Raw genomic sequence first — 22,059 nt, 5'->3', positions numbered from 1 at the left:
CTTTAATAAAGTGATACCAGGAAATGGCCATCAGAATTAAATTAGCAAAGGTGTACAAAATCTTTAGCATAAATCTTATCACTAAATAACTGCTTAGTAAACATTACTTTTTTCCACTGATCTCTCCTTCTTTAGAACACATTTCCTTTAAAGTACAAGCTATTTGAAAACCAGTACTACTCTTATGGAACTAGGTTCTTGTCTTTTCCCAAGAGAAAGATTTACTCTGGTCAGACACAGAGGCAACACTGGAGAATTTTATATGAGGGAGAAACCATAGCCAGTACACTTGGCACACTGGTTTCTTTTCTAAGCGCAAGTGTGCAGGGTTTTTTTTAAGGCTTTCCCTGTGGGGTATGCAAGACTCTGAGAACTTCAGTCTATGATGCTCTGTTCCCGCTAGATAATGTACATGCAAGGGGGCTGGGAAAAGTAGGCCTAGAGGCCCAATGCAGTGCACAGGACGCTGTCAGTTCTTGGCCTCCGAGGCAGTCTCTGTGTACAACAGCTTAACAATTCCTCGAAAGACTTGCTTCTGGGAGCTTCTCTGAGCTCTTGTCCCACAAGGCAACCCCTCTGGCTCTGTTTCTGGTCTAGCCAGGTCTCTACTTTTGCTACACTGCACAATTTACGTACAATTATTTCAAAGGCACATTTCTTTTAAATAAAAATCACTAAATACCTTAGGCAAAGCTCCATGTTAAAAGGCAACATAAGTGCCTTTACCTAAACTTACCATTATACCTTCAGCTGAAACGTTTTCAGCCAAATGTAAAAGCGATTATTGACAATACTGTTTAATTTTCCTGATAGTGGAGAACTATTTCAAATTTGACACCACAGAGTCATTGCTTAGGAGTAGAAGAGGCACTGAGTTTCTGTTAATCAAGGGGAATAATTTGGGAAAGGATAGATAGTAGTAATAGTTATATAACATGATGGATTTCATCAATCTGAATTATACATGTTAAAATTGTTGACTTGGGAAACGGTTTTAGATACATGTTCACATACATACATACACACACAAGGGGCTCCAAAAATTCATGGAAAAATTCTATTATCTTTTAATCCTATTCTTCGACAAATGTTTTGTAGTCCCCATCTGTGTGTATACAGACAAGTATATTTAAAGAAAAATGATACCATAAAACTGGATAGTTTCAACTGTCAATGTACATCCCAAACTCTGTGCAAGGCTATTTGTACTTTAGCGGCCTTTTAAATGGAACTTAGACTTCATTGTACGATCAAAACCTCAAATTCCTTTTTAGAAGTGCTTTAGGAAAATCAAATGTAGTTTTCCCAAATAAACATATTCTAAGTCTGCCTGCTTTAGGTATAAAGACCTTATACAAGAATAATAATACAAAATCATAGAGGAACATATGCATATTTATGCTGTTAATATTGTACATTCATTCATGGTCTGATATTGCTGAAATAGAGTCTTTATTTCTGAACATTCCAAAACAGCAGTGTACACAGTATAACAAATATTGAGTCATATACCATAAGAAAGCATTCATTAGTGCAAATGGATTTTGTAAAAGATCTATCAAAAGATTTATTTGCTTTAAAATGGATCCATTTCTAGAAGCAATGTTAATAAAACATTACAGTTTCGTCCTTTGTAATAAAGTTTTTTTAAAAAAATGATAGTTTAGTAGCAATCATTGCAGGTTTTAAGTGCAATGAGCTTGTGATGACATTATAAATAGGAAACTCACATATGACAATAAATTCATGAAGAAAAACACGGGGGCATTTAACTGCTGTCTGGCTATCTCCTTCCAATGATTCAGAAGACTTGTGCTCATTCAACAAAAAAATCGTCTCTCAAATTGTATGGTACGTTTCTACTGATATATCCCTAAAGCTAAAAAAATAGTACCTTACCACAAAAATATTTTTATGGCACAAAATTTTAAGTTGTTCCATAGTGGCTCACATAGGTGTAAAAACAAATAGGTACCTGCCACCACCACCACCACCACGGCACCCAACCCCCACCCCCACCCCCCCAAAATCCTGTAAACCATCAGGTTTCAAACTTATTTGGACTACCATCCCTTTTAAGGACAAAAAAAAAATTACTCAGTGCCTCCCTGGCAATGAAACCCTTCTATCCTACATCCCATAATTCTGGGAAAGTGTCGTTGTCTGGTTTTGCAGCCCCTCTGGATCATTTCAGCCCCCCCCCCATGGGGCAGCAGCACCCACTTTGGGAAACACTGCTGTAAACCATTAAAAAATTAACTTCAAAATATAAGTTACAGGACCTAATTGTAAATATTCAATGTATTAAAATATGTCCATGTAAAGGAAATAAGATGTTTAGAACAGTAAGTAAAGTGAACAAGTTACCTTTAAATGCATATGGCAAAGGATTATTGATACATCTTAATTCTTTCAAAAAAGTATTCAGGTACAGAGCAGTTCTACAAAAACTTTCTAGATCTAAGTATCACAATACTGCAAACAAGGGGTGGACAATGTTGCAGTATCTCAGGCAAACAGTTAAGTGCAACAATTAGTCTCTGGTGACTGGTCCATTGAACAAACAATGCCATAAATATGTCAAAATGCAAAGGGAAAGAATATCCCAAGATCCACCGTTACCCAGCCAGCTAGGTAACACAACCCTCATTTTTCACTTCCTCCCCGTCCTTCCAAGGTACATAAAAACCGCATCAGTAGCAGCCATCTCTCCAGTTTCCATCCCTCAGAGTGCTGAGCGAAGACAGGGGTTTTGGAGGCTGAAGGAAACTGTAATAAGGGTGGAAAAAGAAAACATGATTAGTCACCTTTCGAAATCCATCACCCACTTTGATCTTCGCTGTCCGGTAGAGACAAGTGAATGGAACTTTGCTGGGAGTACCTTGTGTTTCGCACGGTGAGGCATGAACGCCATGCTCATGAGTACTAGCCCCACTGCATACCTCAGGGCCTCCCATAAAGACTCATAAATAACAAATGAGCAATGTCAGCAAAGTGCACAGGGTATTTGAAAGTCAGTAAGAAAAAGATGAGAAAATGACCAAGAGTATATATGGCTGCTTCTCTGAATATGTACATTGGAACTTGTCATTAAAAAATCTCAACATTATTAACAGTCAAACTTTGCTCATGATATTGGCAAGTAATTTTGAAAGAAAGATGATACTCAGAGTTTGCTTAAGTTTGGGAAAAGAAACAGTCTGACATCCTTTCTAAAAATGTAGTTTGAAGATATATTTTCAGGGATAAATGGATTTATTCCTTAAGCTGCAAGGTGTTCTTTTGGGATTCATCCTAAAGGAAACATGGTACGTGTATAAAAGTCTATTTGAATGTGCGTCACAATAAGCTATGTACATGAAACAATCTAGTTTAATACAGTAATAAGCATGATGATGTACCTCTGCATTCAGTAAGAGAGAAAAAGCCAGAGTTTACTGAACAAATGTGCACTATCAGAACAGTGGATTATCAGTCAACCTTTGTTTTGTTTTAATAGTTTATATATATGTGTGTGGGATTCAAAGAGTCTGTGGCAAAAATAGAATTAAAAAAATAATGAAATTGTTTACGAAATGTTTGAAACCATCTTGCACAAACCCACACATAAGAACAAACAGAATGTGCATCCACATCAACTTTTTATTCTATTTTCTGTATGAGTTATCCATAGTTAGTATTTCCATTTCCTCATGCTCCAATTTTTCACCAATCCACTTTTATAGATTTTTTTCCTTTACTGTAAGATACTTAAAAGTGCCCAGTTCAAGGGCTATCATGACTATAAATATCATGTACGAGGGGGTACGCCTCCCCAAATGGATTTTTTCAAAGTTATATATCTAAATTGTTTTACATAGCAACCTTATCACCTTCAAAGTACTCTCTACACACTTAATACATTCGTCAAATCTGCGATTCCATTCTTGGAAATGCTCTTCAAGCTCATCTGTTTGGCTGGCTGGCAGCACCACCCTCATTTTTTCTTCTACATTGTCAAATCCCCGTCCTTTCATGCCCCTCTGCATTCGTAGAAACAAAAAGAAGTTGCACTGAGCGAGGTCAAGTGAGTAAGGTGCTGGAGCAAGGTAGGTGGGCAATAGAGGCATGCTTTTTTATTTTTTGGCAGGGGTGGGGGGCAAAGCCTGGTGTACTAGATGGTCACATAGCATCAGTCCCCATCTGTCACTCAGAGGGCCTTTATTAGTGCCAATCTGTTACGCAATCTTTTCAGAACCTCTCAAGAGAAAGCTTGGTTTACAGTCTACCTGGTGGAACCAACTCCAGGTGCACTGAGTCAACACTTTTGTCCAGGAAGATGATGGATATCCAAAACGAGGTTTGTCAGCAATCAACATTTTACATTCTTTGAAACAAGAAAACCTCTCGTACATTTGAGGTTTTCCCCATAGCGCTGTCCTTATAAGCTGTGTTCAACAGCACAACAGTTTCTGTGGCATTTTTCCCAAGAAATAAAATTTCACAGCTGCACACTGTCCTCTTAAATCAGTTCTCTCTCTCTCTCTCTCTCTCTTTCTCTCTCTCTCTCTCTCTCTCTCTCTCTCTCTCACACACACACACACACACACACACACACACACACACAATGAGATTTGAGCAAAACTGTTTATCCGAAAAAAAATCACTGTAACCAAAGGCTGACTGAGGTGCTCGATGCTTGCCTAGCAGGAAAAAATGTGTACTCTGAAAGCTCCACCCCGCTTTCAATTCCAGTTTCGGGGGGTACCCCTTGTTCATATTTTGGAATTTTGAAGATTAAAAGTTTTCCCTGCGCCATATTTGCCTTACCAACTGAAGTTGATAAAGCCCCAGATAAGCATCACCAAGCTGCTATTCACAACATGAGTGTGGGAGGTGGATATGCATATAAAACAATCATTAATTCCACAAGTGTTTGAGTCCCAAAGAGTCTGCGCGGTGCAACAATTAAGTGCTTGACAGTTTGAAACCAACTCAGCAGCTCTTAGGAGAAAGAAATAGCAATTTGTTGCTGTAAATTTCACAGCCGAAAGTTCTATTCTGTCACACAGGGTTGCTAGGATGGAAATTGGCTCAACAGGACCTAACACCAACACCACCATGTGTTCAACACTGTTGTTGGCACTAGGGATTCATTAGCACAAAAAAAGTCTACCTTGTGGAACTTACACTTCAGTCAAGAGTCAGATAATAAACCATCATAAATTGAGTAACACAATCAGTCAGTAGGCTGTACTGACCATCAGAGGAGGGTGTTTGGAGGGGCTAGATAAAGCAAAGGAAGGCAAGGAAGGAAAAGCTGCAAGTCTCCCAGAAGTTCTCATTTCGGAGAGTGAGGGAACCCGGGCACAGGCCTAAAGGAGGGAGAGAACATGTCACATGCCACGTGGAAGGTCTGAAATTCCCGGGGGCGGGGCTTACCTGCTAAATTGAAGCAAAAGCCCAGAGTGCAGCAGGAGTGAAGTGACAAGGGAGGACGAGGAGACCAGAGAGAAGGGGATTCAGCCATAAGAGGACCCCACCCCAACACTTATCAAAGTAAAGTGGGCCCAAGGTAGACAGAACTTAGCGATCGACTCTAGTTAAGCTGAGGCAAAGGAAAAGTTGAGTCTCTAATTTAAAACTAGAAATGAAGTTATGTAACAGACAAGTCTCACCTTCTCACAGGCTGTGCAATTTTGCTTCGAGGCAGGTTATTCCCATTGATTGCCAAAGAAGGTCTTGGGAGTGCACTGCGGCCCAGTATCGCAGCAGCTGCCGGTTTGGTTGGTGTGGGGATGCCTGTGTTGGAGTGTAACTGTAAGCCATTGGATAAAGGCATGTTGGTGCTGCCTTGAATGGTTGGGCTCACATAGGCTGTGGCTTTATGGGGCTGCCGGACAGACACTGGAAAATGTCCCATGCTGTGAACTCTGTGTTGAAGCTGTCCTGGTGATGGAACTAGAAGAGAAAATGACATGCACCTTATTAAATGGGGTTTCTCTTCAGAAAAGCCTTTATTTTGAGAGTATCACATGAAGGGGCTTCGAAATTTCTCAGAAAGAAAAAAACAGCATTGAAAAATTGTGGAATTTTCTTCAAATTTTGAAACCTCTGTCTCTGCAGGCTTACGTTCTTGTTAGTTGTCTTTGAGTCAGCCTCCAGCTCCTGGACACACACCAAGCACAACCAAATCCGACCGTTGTGCTCAGCAGGGTTTCAGCCACTGGTGTCCCGAGGCAGAGCCCTGCTCTTTCTGCTAGTCGTCATCCGGAAGCACTGCTAAAACCTGCTCAGTGTCAAGCCACACACAAGCCTCGACTACCAGACAGGCAGTGGCGATGGATGAGGTATTTTGGCCAGGAATCAAACTTGGGTCTCCCACATGGAGGACGAGTGTTCTACTAATGAACCACCACTGCCTTCCACAGTAAGTCTTTCTACTAATATCACGTCAGTTCTCACTCACTGCTATCCTACGGCGCAGAATAGAACTGAGTACAGAGAGCCTCATCTTTCTCCCATGGAGCAGAAGGTGGGTTTGAACATCTGACCTTGCAATCAGCAGTTTACTAAGCCACCAGGGCTACCTTTGCAGAATGTCAGTCCTTTGAAACCACTAGCTGCTCCATGAGAGAAATAAGAAGCTCTCTTCTCCCATACAAAGTTAGTCTCAGAAATCCACAGGGGCAGTTCTACCCTGTCCTAGAGGTTACTATGAGTTGGAATCGACTTGATGACAGTGAGTGAACTATATTGAGAAAGAATCCCTGGTGGTGCACTGGTTAAGTGCTCCACTGCTAACCCAAAGGCTAGCTGTTCAAACCCACCAAACACTCCACATACAAATTACAGCTTGGAAAGCCTATGGGGCAGTGTCACTGTCCTGTAGGGTCATTATTAGTTGGAAAGGACATCACTGAGTAAATATATTTAGAAGCCAATTATAAGCATCGCCTCTTTTCTTTTAGCAAATTCAATCCCCTCTGAGCGATCACGAGATAAATTCTTCCTTGCTTGATTAGAAGAATTGAGGATTTTTACTTGTTGCCTTGAAGGTGGTTTTACAAAAACAGATGAAAAGATGTAACAATTGTAATTATAGAAAGAAGGACAAAGAGGGCGACATCTCTAGGTTGGTACTGCCAGTTGTCATCCGGTGGATTCCAACTCGTGATCCCATGTGTGCACAGTAGATCTGCACTGTAGGCTTCCAATACCTTTCAGAATTAGATTATCACTTCTGTCTTCTGAAACACCTCTGGGTGGGTTTGAATTGCCAACCACTTGATTAGCATTTCAGCACAAAATAATTTGCTCCACCCAGGAATTTTATTTTTAAAAAATAATACTGCTCCTAGGAACCAAAAAGTTCATCACAAATGCAATAGAAATGTATATTTGTTGTTTACAAACTATCCATGATTTGCTGCCTACTACTTACATTCACTTTAAGTTAAAAATGAACATATCCTATTTCCTAAATCAATTCGACTGATTTTGAGTCTGATCAACTATATATGTGAAACAAAAGTAAAGAGAAACACACACGTCTATGTTTTTATTATTTTAACATCTTTGAAACTATTTTCTCAAAAAATTATTTCTAATCAAATGCACATAAATGAATTCTATACACGGGGCTCATTATATGTGTGCAGTCTTCAGAGAGTTCAATGAAAAAAATATGGTCACGTAAATGTCTGTCATAGGTTTTTGTTCCTGTTTAGCTTTAGGATGGAGCAAATTTCCATTGAGCTGATGACAATCATTGCCAAGATCCTACCCAACTGTGAAGTTTTTAATACGGAAATTTGGCCTCGTGTATACACGCCAACACTTAATCTCCACAACCTAAATAGACACCATGAGCAGAACTGGGTGGGGGGTGGGGATTGTAAGGCCCCATCCCCAGTGTAGAAACAAAGGAACATTATGTGTAACACATTGGCGCCCTCTCATTGCTGGGTAGAACATATAAAAAAACAAATGATGGACTGTATGGTGAACTGAAAGAGAAGGCAAAAGCTACTTTAAAATACACTAAAATACAACTTCCCTTGGGGAAATAACATGTTAAGGACTTGTGAAAACTAGGACCAAAGTAATGATTTATCAAATTAAGTGTGCTCTGTTCAGAGTGAAGATATTAAGAATAAGCCAGTGTTTGAAACAGTCAACTCAAAAGAGAAGGTTCTGCAAAGAGAAAACATTTTATTTTAAAAAGTGGATAAGTTAATCATCATTAGTGCCTCTGATGCTACCCTTGAATAAAAGGAATTACATGTAATTTTTATTACTCATTATTAACATTAGCAAAGGTGAAATAATGCTCAATGGTAAAGTTAAAGTACCAAAAAAATAAGTTATAAAACATGAAGAAGAATTTCCCTTAGTGTTTTTACAGTCAAAAGTAGATTTGAAATGGCAAAATATTTTCAAAAGTATTAAAAATTTTTAAAAATAAAAATATATACTTACTACAAGACTGTATTCTTGAAAGCCCATTTCCAGCTCCATGCAAACTGGAGTCAAAACTCTGACTGTTTCTCACGGTGACGGGAGAACTAATGTTGCTACTGATGGTGGTTGTACTTGGCATTCGGGCAAGATTAGGCATACTTCTTCGGAGCTTATCTGGAAAAGTATTTTACCAAGGTAAAAAAAATTACAAATTAAAAATAAAAAATTTCTGCTAATCAAATTAATAAAAATTAAATAAGTCATACTTTCCTTAACCATGACAAAAAAAACACATGTGTTTTATCAACTACAATGAAATCAACCACCTGTATTGAAACAACTCCAGAAGAATTCCACCAAAAGTTACAGTATATACTCATGTATAATCTGAGTTTTTCAGCACACCTTTAATGCAGTTTTTGTGGTAAAATTAGGTGCCTCGGCTGATATTCAGGGTAGCTTAGACTCGAGGACATACGTGTTTTATAAAAAGAGGTGTGGGCAAGTTAATCAATTAGCTTTCATTTAAATTCTAAACACCTATAAAACTGTATCAAAGAGAGGTTAAAATTCAGTTCATTGCAGTTCTTACTCTCATCGAGCCAATTTCAACTCATAGTGACCCTTTCCGACAGAGTAGAACTGCTCCTCTGGGTTTCCGAGAGCAGCTAGTGATTGAACAGCTGACCTTGTGGGTGAGCAGCCCAATGCACAATCCACTATGCTTCCAAGACTCCTAGAATATAAATATTACATTCTAGTTATTGATTTTTAAAAACTATAAATTAAGATACATACTAATTTAAGAGGAAAACAAACCAAGAACAATCAACACGTTTTCTTACTCTTTGTGCTAATTTACAAAAATAGAACAAATTGGCTTGAGAATCCAGCTTGAGGTGCTATAAAATGCTCTGAGATAATTACTCATCGCATTCACATGGCCATGTTAACTTTTGGAAAGTTTTAACTGTCGATGTGGATGGCCACTCAAATGTTTGTAGAAGATGAGAAGGGGTCCCTTTCTTTCTCATTGTAAGGACATCTCCTGCCACCAGAGGGCAGCAGAGTCATAAGGAGCGCTTGATGTTCCCGAGATTTGAAATGAGCCTCATGCTCAAAAATTGACCAATAACAAAATCCAAACGATGGAGGGGACGGTATCAAAACTTAAATTGAATTGTGAACATCCACTTTACAGAAGGGCATGGGAGGCAGTGGGAACCCAGAATCCATCGGCAGAGTGCATATTTGGATTAAATATCTGGCAGATGCCCTCGGCAACATTTTGGGGCACAGCCTTGCTATCAGACAAAGATTATTGTAAACTTGGTTATGGTGCACAGAAGTACAATATAATACAATATCCGTTCAGTTGACCTCCCTCATGGCCCATTCTGAATGCTCTAAGTTGAAATATTTCTTACTTATGAGTTTTCTCTCTGGCTTATTTTTATATCGCTGGTGGTCTTTTTTTTTTCTTAGTTTAGTTTTCTATTGTTTCTGTTACATGTTCAATTTATGAAACACAGAAGGACAGGATTCACAGAGACAATAACTGATGTATTCCTTTATTGGGGATGTGGAGAGTGGGGATTGAGGGAAATTGGGGCGCAAACAATGGATACAGGAGGGGCGAGGATACCCTAGAACTGATTGTTGTGTGTATATATCTCTTTAAGAGCGACTTACCTACGGAAGTGTATAATATGTGAATGTGTTTCAGAGGACAGCACTGAAGCTACAGCTTGGGGAGAGGGATACTTCTGATTAGAGCACACGGGAGAAAGTAAGGGATGGAGAGTGAAGGGAACACGTCCTGGCCCACCAAGCCCTGAGGATGATATTCCTGCCAGAGCAGATAATGCACAGAGAGGACCATAGGGCCGGCCCCACCATGAGACACGATGTCTCTCACTGAACCAAGCACTACAGGGGACAACACTGGAGACACAGTGCAGGAATTGTGCCCAATCTCACCCCATCACACTGGGGTAAAACACTAGGCAACAGAGTAGCAAGGGGAGCAAAGTGAAATCCCCAGGGAACACCAAAAATAGACTTTGGGGACAAAGCATGGTAACCCATCAGACTCAATTGGAAAACATGCCTAAAGGTCAAAAACAGACCTGGAACTATTTATAGGCTTTTCCTTTTTTATCATTAGCTTGCTTTTTGTTATTGTTGTTGTTGCTGCGGTTTTGTTGGTTTTGTCTTCCTTTGTTGTTTTGTTTGGCTTTTCCAGGTTTTTGCACTTATTAATGTCTCTGCATGTCTCTCTAGATAAGATAGGCAGGATACACAATTCAGAGAGGAAAACAACGAACCGATGGTTCTAGGGGGACACGGGAGAAGGAGAGGTGGGAGAAAGGTAGGGTGGAGGTCAACCAACTCAGGGACAAGAGAATAACAAGTGAACTAAAATCAATGGAGAGAAGGGCATAGGATGCCTAGTAGGGCTTAATCAAGGGCAATGTAACATCGGGGAATTACTAAACCTGAATGTAGGCCAAACATGAAGGTGGGCCAAGAGGAAAGGAAAAGGAAAAAGAGGAAAGAACCAGGAGGCAATGGACATTTACAAATATATTTATATATTACAATAGGGAAATACATCTATGTACTTATATCTATATGTTAAGAAGGTAACAGATGGACACTGGGCCTCGACTCAAGTACTCCCTCAACACAAGAACACTTGGTTCTAATAATCCAGCATTCTGTGATGCTCACCTTCCCGACACAAAGACAAAATGAATGTATAAGCAAATGTGATGAAGAAAGCTGATAGTGCCCAGCTGTGGGAAACAGAAGGATTTTTCCCAAGTTGTCTCCCCTAAATATATGCCAAACTTAGCTGCTTGCGAATGACTATACACTTGGAGGTCATCAGAAGTAGGTCAGCGTTATTCTCCCTAAGGGTTATCAGTCATCTAGAGCAAGCAGACACCATTGTTTGTCCCACAAGTACGGCCCACTCCCTTCTGATAAGGATAGTAGTTGTCTGTTTCCTTGTAGGAGACACCAGAGAGGTCAAACCCGCCCAAGGATGACCAAGGTTAGGCTGCCATCATGAATCTAAGGTCTGCCCATCCTGTCACATGTATACCCCTAGACCTTCCCATTCCTATGGGCACACCCCTAGCTCATCCCCTTCCTGTCACGCTTATACCTACCATACACCCCCTTCCTACAATGCGTATGCCTATTATACTGCCCCTTCCTGTGACGTGTGATTACCTGTAATCATGCCCCCTAATGAGATATAACCCTTGGTTAGCAATAAAGAGGGGGCTCTCCTGCTCTCACTCACGAGGCTCTCTCCTGCTCTCACGGCTGGGTTCCCCCCACAAGGACCACCAAGCGGGGCTGAGGCGAGCATGCTACCATGAATTGTGTCTGACCCCATTATTCCAATCTCTCCACTACCTCTCATGCGCTCTAGGACTTTACTATAATCTTTACTTATTATCGCTGTACAATTGCGCCACCGGACCTAGGATGATTTGTTGGGGACCCTCCTCTCCCCACACCTGGCTATCAAAAGACATAGCATTTGGGGTCTTAAAGGCTTGAAGATAAACAAGCAGTCATCTAGATGAGAAGCAACAAAGCCCACATGGAAGAAGCACACCAGCCTGTGTGATCATGAGGTATTGATAAGATCAGGTATCAGGCATCTAAGACCCAAAACAAAATCATACCAATGTGAATTGGGAGGTGGGATGGAGAGTGGAGACCCAAAGCCCATCTGTAGATAATTGGCCAACCCCCCTACAGAAGGGTCACAAGGAAGAGATGAGCCAGTCGGGGTGCAGTATAGCACCAATGAAACATACAACTTTCTTTTAGTTCTTTAATGCTTCCTTCCCCTCACTGTCATTACCTCATTTCTACCTTACAAATTGGATTAGACTAGAACATGCACACTGCTGCAGATAAGAGCCTGCAACACAGGGAATCCAGGATAGAGAAACCCCTCAGGGTCAATGATGAGAAAAGAGATACCAGGGGGATAAGGGAAGGTGGGGAAACAAAGGGGAACTGATCACAAGGATGGACATATAGCCCTCTCCCAGGGGGCTGAACAACAGAAAAGTGGGTGAAGGGTAACAGAGGACGACATAAGATAGGAAAATAATAATCTATAACTCATCAAGGCTTCATAAGGGAGGGAGGGTGGAGAAAGGAGGGGTAAAATGAGGAGCTGATATTCAAGGGCTCAAGTAGAAAGATAATGCTTTGAGAATGATGATGGCAACATATGTGCAAATGTGCTTAACACATAGATGAATGTATGGATTGTGATAAGAGATGCAAGATCCCCAATAAAAGTATTTAATAAATAAATAAACATGTGGATTTTATATCAATAAAACAATTGGGGAGAAAAATTAAAGCCAAAAACAAAATAGCTAAACAAAAATGATTATCATTCTACATGGATTTTTTCTCATATTAAACCAAAATCTGAAGAACATAAATGATATCACTGAAGTTCATAGTCTTTTCTTTCAAGCTAAATCAGAAAATTAAAGTTATAATTAGATTCTAAGGTAAAATTGGCCAAGTACAAAAGAGCACCATCATTTCACCCTCCAGAATCCGTGCCTCCATTATGTAGCATCGGTCGTGGATCTGTCTGGGGGAAGCTGCCTAACCCAGAATGTTAGGGACTTCCTTATGGTTCACTTCCTTTTCTACTGTAGACTCCACGTCCTGTCAACTCTACCTTGTAAGTATTTCTTTAATGACCCTTCCACTGCCACCTCATTGCAGGCTTATTTATCACTTTAAAAATATATGCTTTCCATCTGTTTCCATGCACTCTGTCCTTTCCTTGCCATTCACGTCCCATACAGCCAATTCCACTCTTTCTAGAGTACAGCAAACACCTACTCAGGCTTTGGCTTAAGAGCCCCCAACTCTAAGCACCCCCTTCCTACTCATCCAAAGTGCAGAGCTCTTTCTTCAAGGCTGACTTACCCTTGTGCACTGCTGCCCCAGAGGGCCAGCCTTGGTGGGAAAATGGAGTTCCCATATAGGCCCCACCACTTGGATGCTCTTTACCTCTTTTTGCAGATAACGAAAGAGCAAGAAAATCTGTTTGAATATATGGTAACTGACACACACTACATAAGATGGTAGGCAATCGGATGGCACAAACGTGTGGGCATTCCACTAGCTGACAGGCTGGTTTGAGCCCATGCAGACATTAGAAAACAGCTCTACTCTGTATGTCAGAATCAACGCAACGCCAGTGAGAACAGCACTGACTCCAGGGTGCAGCCACATTCCTTCTATCGTGGTATACATCCTTCTATTGTCTGCGTGTTTTCTCACGGGGTCGGTTAGCTTTTCTACTATTCTTGTACATTTCTTTATTAACACTAAAATCACTTTTGAACATCAGAAAGTGGCATGGAAAACTGATTTGTTGATAAATCAAATGCTTCCTAATTCTGTTGGATGCTGATTTATTACATCCCTTTACATTACTGGCTATTGATAAGAAAATAGAAAGGGTTGTTCTTTGACACCAGAAAGGTACCTAGGCAGTGCAATAGTTATCCGCCAGCTGATCTACAGGGGAAGAGATGGCAGTCCACTTCCGTAAAAATGGACAGCCTGGGAAACTCCGTGGGGTAGTTCTGTCCATCATCGAGGGTGGCTACAAAGTACAACTGACTTGATGGTGACGGGTGTTTGGTATTTGGGGTTTCTCTGACATCAATACAAGAAAAAAAATTTCATGTTCAGTATATGTTTACTGAAACCCATACAATATGTTTCATTTCTAAGGTAAACAGATCAGAAAATTGAATTTAGAGAGTTTAAGTAACTTGTCCAAGTGATATTGGCTATTAAATAACTAAACTGAGATGAGTATCAATGGCAATGCTGAAAGGCACGCCAAGTAACAGTCAACACCATTTGTTACAGAAAACCGATGTTTCCTTAATCTTATGTGCAATGTGAGTGCAAGCATTTTTCAAAAGGTTTATTCACCGATCTTTACCTTGTCAGCGATGAGCTCTGGTGGCTGTTGGGTAGGTGTGTGCCTGCTGACTGCACAGCTGGCCGCTCCAGTCTGGCAGTCACGACACAGAAGAAAGAGGAGACTATGCAGTGGCCCTATGCGTCAGAAGGCGCTCATTGGCAGTGTGCTGGTGTTTGGGTTAGCAAGTAGCCTTAGTCAGAAGGATAGGTTTAATATGCAAATAAAGCACCGAGACAAAAGTCGGCTGTGTGGAAATTCTAGTGTTATGGATGATTTAAACCCAAAGTCCTCTGACTCCAGAAGCAGCACACGTAACTTTGCCTTGGGGGCAGCGGTAGAAAAAGCTTCAAACCAGAGTCACATGGACACCTAAGTTGGGTACAGAGCGCTGAAGTCAAACATGTTGTCCAGAGAAGTAGAGTTACACCCAGATACGCACAAAGTGCTGCCCTCCACAACTGCTTTCATGGTGCTAATGCCCAGTCACCTTCCTCATACCCTTGTTCAATTAGCTCATGAGCACTGAGATCATTTGAAATTCAATTTCTCGAAAGCATGTAATGGGCATGAAACTTATCAGCAAGACCCTGACTTTACAAATAAAGAAGCTGAAATCAGAAACGTTAAATGATTTTGTTGGGTTATAAGCTAGTTAAGAGGCAAAGCCACAAAGCCACGAAATTGGTCATGCAGCAAGTTAGTATTGCACTGATTTTTGTTTATCTCAAATCATTTTATTGGGAGCTCGTACACCTCTATCGTAATTCATACATACCCCCATTGTATCAAGCACATTTGTACATGTGTTGCCATCATCATTTTAGAAACATTTGCTTTCTACTTGAGCCCTTGGTATCAGCTCCTCATTTTTTCCCTCCCTTCCAGCTTCCCCTCCATCTTGAATCCTTGATAATTATTATTTTCCGTGTCTTACACTGTCCGACGTCTCTCTTCATCCCCTTTTCTGTTGTGTGTCCCCCAGGGAGGGGGTTATTATGTAGATCCTTGTAATTAATTCCCCCTTTCTACCCCACCCTCCCGGTATCACCACTCTCACCACTGGTTCTTAGGGGATCATCTGTCCTAGATTCCCTGTGTTTCCAGTTCCTAGTTGTACCAGTGTATATCCTCTGGTCTAGCCGGATTTGTAAGGTAGAATTGGGATCATGATAGTGGGTGGGAGGAAGCATTTAAGAACTAAAGGAAAGTTGTGTGTTTCATTGTTGCTACACTGCACCTTGACTGGCTGGTCTCCTCCCCGCGACCCTTCTGTAAGGGGATGTCCAGTTGTCTACAGATGGGCTTTGGGTCCCCACTCCTCACTGTCCCTCATTCTCAATGATATGACTTTTTGTTCTTTGATGCCTGATACCTGATCCCTTCAACACCTCATGATCACACAGGCTGGTGTTGCAGTGATTTTTAAAACCAGTCTTTACCCATTCATAGTTCAGCACTGTCGGTTTCACAAAGCTTCCTTTTTGAAATTTGTTATTAAAAATAAAACCTTCCACATGTAAATATCTAGGACACTATGTAGCTGGGAAGGAGGCCGAGAACCCCAGGTTATGTCAGAATATATGAAGATGAAGCACACCTGCATGTCACAGTGTGGATGCCCTAATAGCCATGTATATGTTAGAATTTAAGGAACCAAAAGAAATACTGTATTTCTAGATTCAGAGGTATCAATAATTTATCTTCAAGGCTCAAAAGGCTGCAGGAAACTGGATCAATAAGCAAAAGGAAGCATGAAAATCAGTGCTCTCATTATCTAAGAAACATCAAGACTTTATGGAGAAATCTATAAGTAGCACGGAAATAACTCACTTGCTCACTGAACAAGTTAGCTTTCTCTTTACAGCGCAGACAGGATTCTGGGAAGCCTTGAACCCAAGATAACACCAAGCATTTGACACATTTATCCTAACGATGACAGGACCTATCAGTAAAGATTCTGTCTGGCAAATTACTTCACATATAAGGCAGGACCCCATGACATATTTTTAAATTTTTTAAGTACCCTATTGCTTTTGCATCTAGACAATATAAGGACTAGGGAAGCATTACAGATATGCATTTCTAATTTCTTCTCAGTTCTTAAAAACTTAATGAAGTTTCAGCAATCAGATTCTTTTTATGATTTTGATGAGTTATAAAAATAATTGATAGATCAGTTTCAAAGTTAGCTTTCTAATTTCAAAGCTTTTTTTGAAAAATATTCTGTTAACAAAAGGAAGCTCAGATATTTGAACTATAATTTTAATATGTAGTTTAAAAGGAGGGTTAACCTTTATATTCCAGGCAATGTAACATTCATTATATCATTTCTTCCCCACAACCAGCCTAGACCGAGAGAATACGTGATTCTATGTGAAATTATACCCAAGCTTTTTAAGAGGTTGACTGTAAAACAAATTAATTCCAACTGATGGTGATATTGTATGATGGAGTAAAACTACTCCAGAGGATTTCTTCAGCTGTCATCTTTGCAGAAGAGCCCCAGTGGCCTGTCCACTCGTTAAGAGACAAACTGCTAAACAGAAGCTTCGCGGTTATCCCACTGGAGAAGGATGTGGCATGTGCGTCTTTAAAGATGACTACCTGGGAAATTCTGTAGGCAGGTCTACCCTGTTCTATGGGATTACTAAGAGTCAAAATCTTTTTTCTTTTTATTTCAGATTGCCTGGTCTTTTCTCCCCGAGCTTCGAGCCAAATACCTATAGGTTAGTAGCTAAGCAGCTAGCTACTATGCGACCAGGGCTTCTAGGAAATAAATTAGTCACTATGATATCCTTTAGCTGCTACTATTTTCTCTTAAATTTAAAAATTAAAGAACTAAAAAAACTCAGAGAAACAATGAATATAAAATTTTAAATATTCTCAAATGATCTCTCAAGTAGCATGATTGCTACAAGTACAGACGAGGAAAAAGTAAAACCTAAAAACACAATAACAATTCAACCAACACTAGAAGAAGTTTTATTTGGCTTTCGATATTATAAAACAGCTGACTTGATCACCCTGGGCCTACTTTCAAAGCATGGTGCTAATTACTAAACATTTTAACTGATTACATATGAATTATTTGTAAGTTTTTTCATAGGATATGGCTGATGCTTAGAATGAAAATACATCTAAGCTTACATTGCTACATAAGCTATAATATAAAATTTGATGTTGTCCTCTGTATAATTCTTAGAAGTCAAAAAACTAAACAGTTAGAAGTGGGAAAATATGGATGAGAAAAGAGAGGGGGGAAATGAGATGAAAAAGCATGCCACACACAGATAAGAACTGGAAACACAGGGAATCCAGGACAGATGAACCCCTCAGGACCAGTGGTGAGAGTGGCGATACTGGGAGGGTGGATGGAAGGTGAGGGAGAAAGGGGGGATAGATTACAAGGTCTACATATAACCTCCTCCCTGGGGGATGGACAGCGGAAAAGTAGGTGAGTGGGGACGTCGGATGGTATAAGATATAACAATAAAATAATAATTTATAAATTATCAAGGGTTCATGGAAGAGGGGGCAGAGGGGAGGAAGGGGGGAAATAAGGAGCTGATACCAAAGGCTCAAGTAGAAAGGAAACGTTTTGAGAATGATGAGGGCAACAAATGAACAAATGTGCTGGACACAATTGATGTATGTGTGGATTGTGATAAGAGTTGTATGAGCCCCTAATAAAATGATTTAGAAAAAGAATGCCACACACACACACCATACTGATTATATACATTAGAATAAATCACTTTCCTACTTCCATGCCAACTACTAGCATCACTATCGATACGGCTACCTTCCGTCATATATAGCTCTTGAAGGAAGTGGCATTTTGGTGGCAGAATCCTCGCCTTTCAAGCGCAAGCTGTGCGTGGCGGCTTGCGTGTTCCTGTGCTGCTGAGCAGGGTTCAGTGAAGCCTCCCGGCTCCAGTGAACTCGGAAGAAAGACCGAGTGATCTGTTTCCAGAAATCACTCAAGAAAAACTCTGATGACAAAAAGCCCAATCGCCTCGCCCATAGGGTTCCCGTTATTCAGGGTTGGCTGGCCAACAGCTAACAACAACATGTAGATTGTCATTCTAGGTGTCAAGAAACTAGAGCAAGAGACACATCCCAAGCTTCCAGTGCATTTGAATATGCACAGGAGCTTCTACTCCAAGCACCAGCATTCAAGTTAACCATTAGGAACAGGCCAGGGAAGCGACAAAATAATTGTTTCAGGAAAAAAGCTGCAACAGAGCTTTGGGCTTCAAGGAGTTCCATCATCAACACTTCGGTGTACAATCCCGTACACACTATGGGTGTACCAGCATTGCCATAAAGATTCTCCACATTTCGAATGCATTCTCAGTCAACTACGTTGTGATGGTCTCCTCAGTGAAGCTATAAATCTGAAAGGGTTCATTAGTTATAAATTTAGACCAAACAAATAAAAGCTTGATGGGAATTTTAATCTGGGAAGTACTTGCCAAGTTATTTATATTGACCTTAAAACCACTTCTTGACCCAAAAGATCAAAATATACCGAATGCCAAAAAGGCATATAACCTACCTCCATTTGCCCTATTTGGTTGCTGATCTGGAGTTTGGGCTTGAGATGAATAATACTGTTGTGGCTGGTAATTACTGGAAGAGCAGTACTGGGAACTGGAGCTCCTTTTGCAGTCACGAACGCTAGAGAAAGTCTGTGAATGGGGAATTCCTCTTTGGAAAGGCGAGCATCTTGGAAGACGGGGTTGAGGTGGTGGTAAATGGTCAAATTCTTCCTCATCCTCCAGACTGTATCGATCATATTCTTGATCACTACATATACCCTTTTTTCCTGAATTCAGTGACACACTGGAACTATATCGTGACACAGATGCGGAAGTAGAAGCATAATCTTGCCTGAGACCTATAGAGAAAATAAAAAAATATTCTCTCTGAGTTACTTCTATCTAGCTAAAATTAAAATATCTATTAATCGCACATTTCAAGAAAATGTATACCAAACAAATTATTCAAATAGAGACCCATCATCTTAGTTTATTAAATCCCAAACATGAAAATAAACATCTAGCTACCAAATGAATGTCTAATGTTAGAAAACTCTGGTTTGCAAACTGATTTTCTCAAGTTCCCTGAAGATCAGGTATACCTGCTACAGCTCATATATGTACCAATTTCCCCAAATAACCTCCTTTCAAGTCTGGAGAGCTATTCAAAGAAACAACTTCGTCGTCATTATAAAGAGTTGGTGGTGAATTAGTTCTTAGTAGAAGGCCCTCAAGGAAGCAGTTTAGCGTACTGGCAGCAACTATGAGCTCCAATGCAGCAAACACTGTGCGGCTAGTGCAGGCCCGGCAGCCTAGTCACCTGCTGTACACACGGCACCACCTACAACGCGCTGGAACTGGCTCAAGGACACCTAGCCAAATGAGGTAGACAATTAAAATGCTCTTATCTCTGCCAGAGAATCCCTTCTACATTCCATCCCTATGCCAACTTTCAAAGTCAAAGAACATTTCAAAATCTGGGATACAAGTATTTTCTAACAAGGTCAACTCTTTTTTATCCATTCATTTGATACTTTAACCTTCAATGATTTGGGTCATGATACATGGCAAATGTTTAAACGTCAAATCAGGAAATTTTTACGTAATCATCCCATTGCTAATGTCACAATTTTCTCCAAAAATAGTTCTCTGACTTTTCGTTTCCAAATTCCTTACAACTTGATTTCTGATACATCCATTTTTTTTTATTTTTTAGCCCTATGTTTTTAGTAAGAGGAGTTAACTTTTCCCTCAAATGTTATCTGATAAAATCCTACCTCAACCTTACAATGTTTCTCACAGTAGCCTTGATTAATTCTGAGAGCAAAACTTAGCTGATAATAGGCCATTTCTTCTCTTCTTGGTCTGAAAAGATAACTTTAAAACAAGCATAGCTCAGTTCAATGACCTACATTTTATTGTGCCTTTTGATATAATTGATGCCCTTGAAGCACTTCACTCCCAGATTTGTTATAACTCCTTTGAAGAATCAGTGATTTACTCTGACATTTCTGATTATCTACTCTTCCACAGTTATTTTCCTTGAGAACTTTAATCATGTATTTCCTAATTGATGATTTTATTAAGATAACAGCAACTCACATACAACTATAATATAGGAAAATTCCTTGTATATTTTACAGTTTCTTCAAATTTCCTCTACAAAAGTATAAAATATCACAAGCAGGATTCTGATACAAATACAGTCCACACTATTACTCAGGTTTCCCCAGTTTTACTCATGTATGTGCATCTGTATTAAGTTCTATCTGTACATGAAGGTTCTCACACATGTCCACCCTAACATTGAGGAGTTTGGACACTTAAAAAAATAATAAACAAACAAACAAAACCCTCCTGTTGCCTTTCAGTAAGCTCACCAACTTCCTCCCATAGCCACTAAGTTTTCTTCCTCTCATTTAAAATACGCTATATAAATAGAATTAGTTAGCATAGCATTCTTCTTGGGATTCATTTATTTTCACACAGTATACTTTTGTGGCAATCCAACCAGGATGTTTATCAATATTACTTTCCTTTTTATTGCTGAGTAATATTCCATGGTATGGACACACTACCATTTGTTTACCATTTACCTAGTGAGGGCATCTGGGCTGCTTACTGGCGATGATCAAGATAAGGAGTAAGCTGCTCTCTATGAGAAGAGCTGCCTCCGCAAAGTAGAACTGACCACAGTGACGGGAATGAGGTTAAGCTTTGGGGTCTCCGTTTGCTCATGGGGTAGGGCTAAAGGTGAGAAGAAATCTCTGCAAACATCCATTATTAATTGCATCATGGAATGTATTAAATATTGAGTCTAAAAAAGGTGGAAGTTGTGGAAAATTGAATGGAACACATAAAGATCAAACTCTTAAACATTAGTAAGCTGAAATGGGCTGGGATTGGCTATCTGGAATCAGACGATCATATGGTTTAGTATGTCAGAAATGACAAATTCAAGAGTAATGCATCCCATGCATAATCAAAAAGGATATTTCAAGTTCTATCATGAAGAACAGGGAGATTTGTGATAGGAGAAGAGCTATATGTCTACGAGGAAGTCCAGTTAATACAATTATTTTTTAAATTTACATGCTAACTACTAAAGCCACTATTGAAAAAATTGAAGAATTCTACCAAGATCCTGTATCTGAAATTGATCAGACATGCAGTCAATAGATATTAATAATTATTGTCAACTAGAACATGAAGGTAAGAAATAAAAAGGCAAGGACAATACTTGGAAAATACAGTCTGGGTAAAGAAATGAAGCTTGAGATCACATCTTATAATTTTGGAAGACAAATCTGTCACTGTGAAATATCTTTTTTTTAACAATAAAAGCAGTAATAGTACAAATGGATCTCATCATTTGGAATATTTAGGAGTCAAAGTAACTCTATCTGCGGGAAGAGGTCATTGAAAAACTCAAAATAGCCCCTAAAATGAGGACAGGGACATATGTCGACTAGGCCATCAATTACTTACATGTAAGTTTGAGTTGAAGTTGAATTCAACAACAGTCGCAGCAGTGCATTTACAGAGAGCTGCCAAAAATTCAAAGTCGGATTCAAA

General features: G+C 39.9%; 1 protein-coding gene across 3 annotated transcripts in view; it reads right to left on the bottom strand.

Annotated features, from left to right (window-relative positions):
* Window positions 1-2,693: 2,693 nt before the first annotated feature.
* The window catches only part of SLAIN1 (SLAIN motif family member 1), a 69,218-nt gene continuing 49,852 nt past the window's right edge, over window positions 2,694-22,059 (bottom strand). For 2 of the 3 annotated variants that reach the window (XM_075562622.1, XM_075562623.1), the window contains 4 exons: window positions 19,002-19,343; window positions 8,461-8,616; window positions 5,658-5,940; window positions 2,694-2,769 (listed from right to left, as the gene is read on the bottom strand). In XM_075562622.1, the coding sequence (XP_075418737.1) occupies window positions 2,694-2,769; window positions 5,658-5,940; window positions 8,461-8,616; window positions 19,002-19,343 (857 nt within the window). The remainder of the gene's footprint in view (window positions 2,770-5,657; window positions 5,941-8,460; window positions 8,617-19,001; window positions 19,344-22,059) is intronic. The other variant, XM_075562624.1, reaches the window with a different exon arrangement.

Source organism: Tenrec ecaudatus, chromosome 11 (assembly GCF_050624435.1).
Source record: "Tenrec ecaudatus isolate mTenEca1 chromosome 11, mTenEca1.hap1, whole genome shotgun sequence".
NCBI lineage: Eukaryota > Metazoa > Chordata > Mammalia > Afrosoricida > Tenrecidae > Tenrec > Tenrec ecaudatus.
Note: the sequence above shows the minus strand (reverse complement) of the source record. Positions and strands in the feature narration are given on the sequence as shown.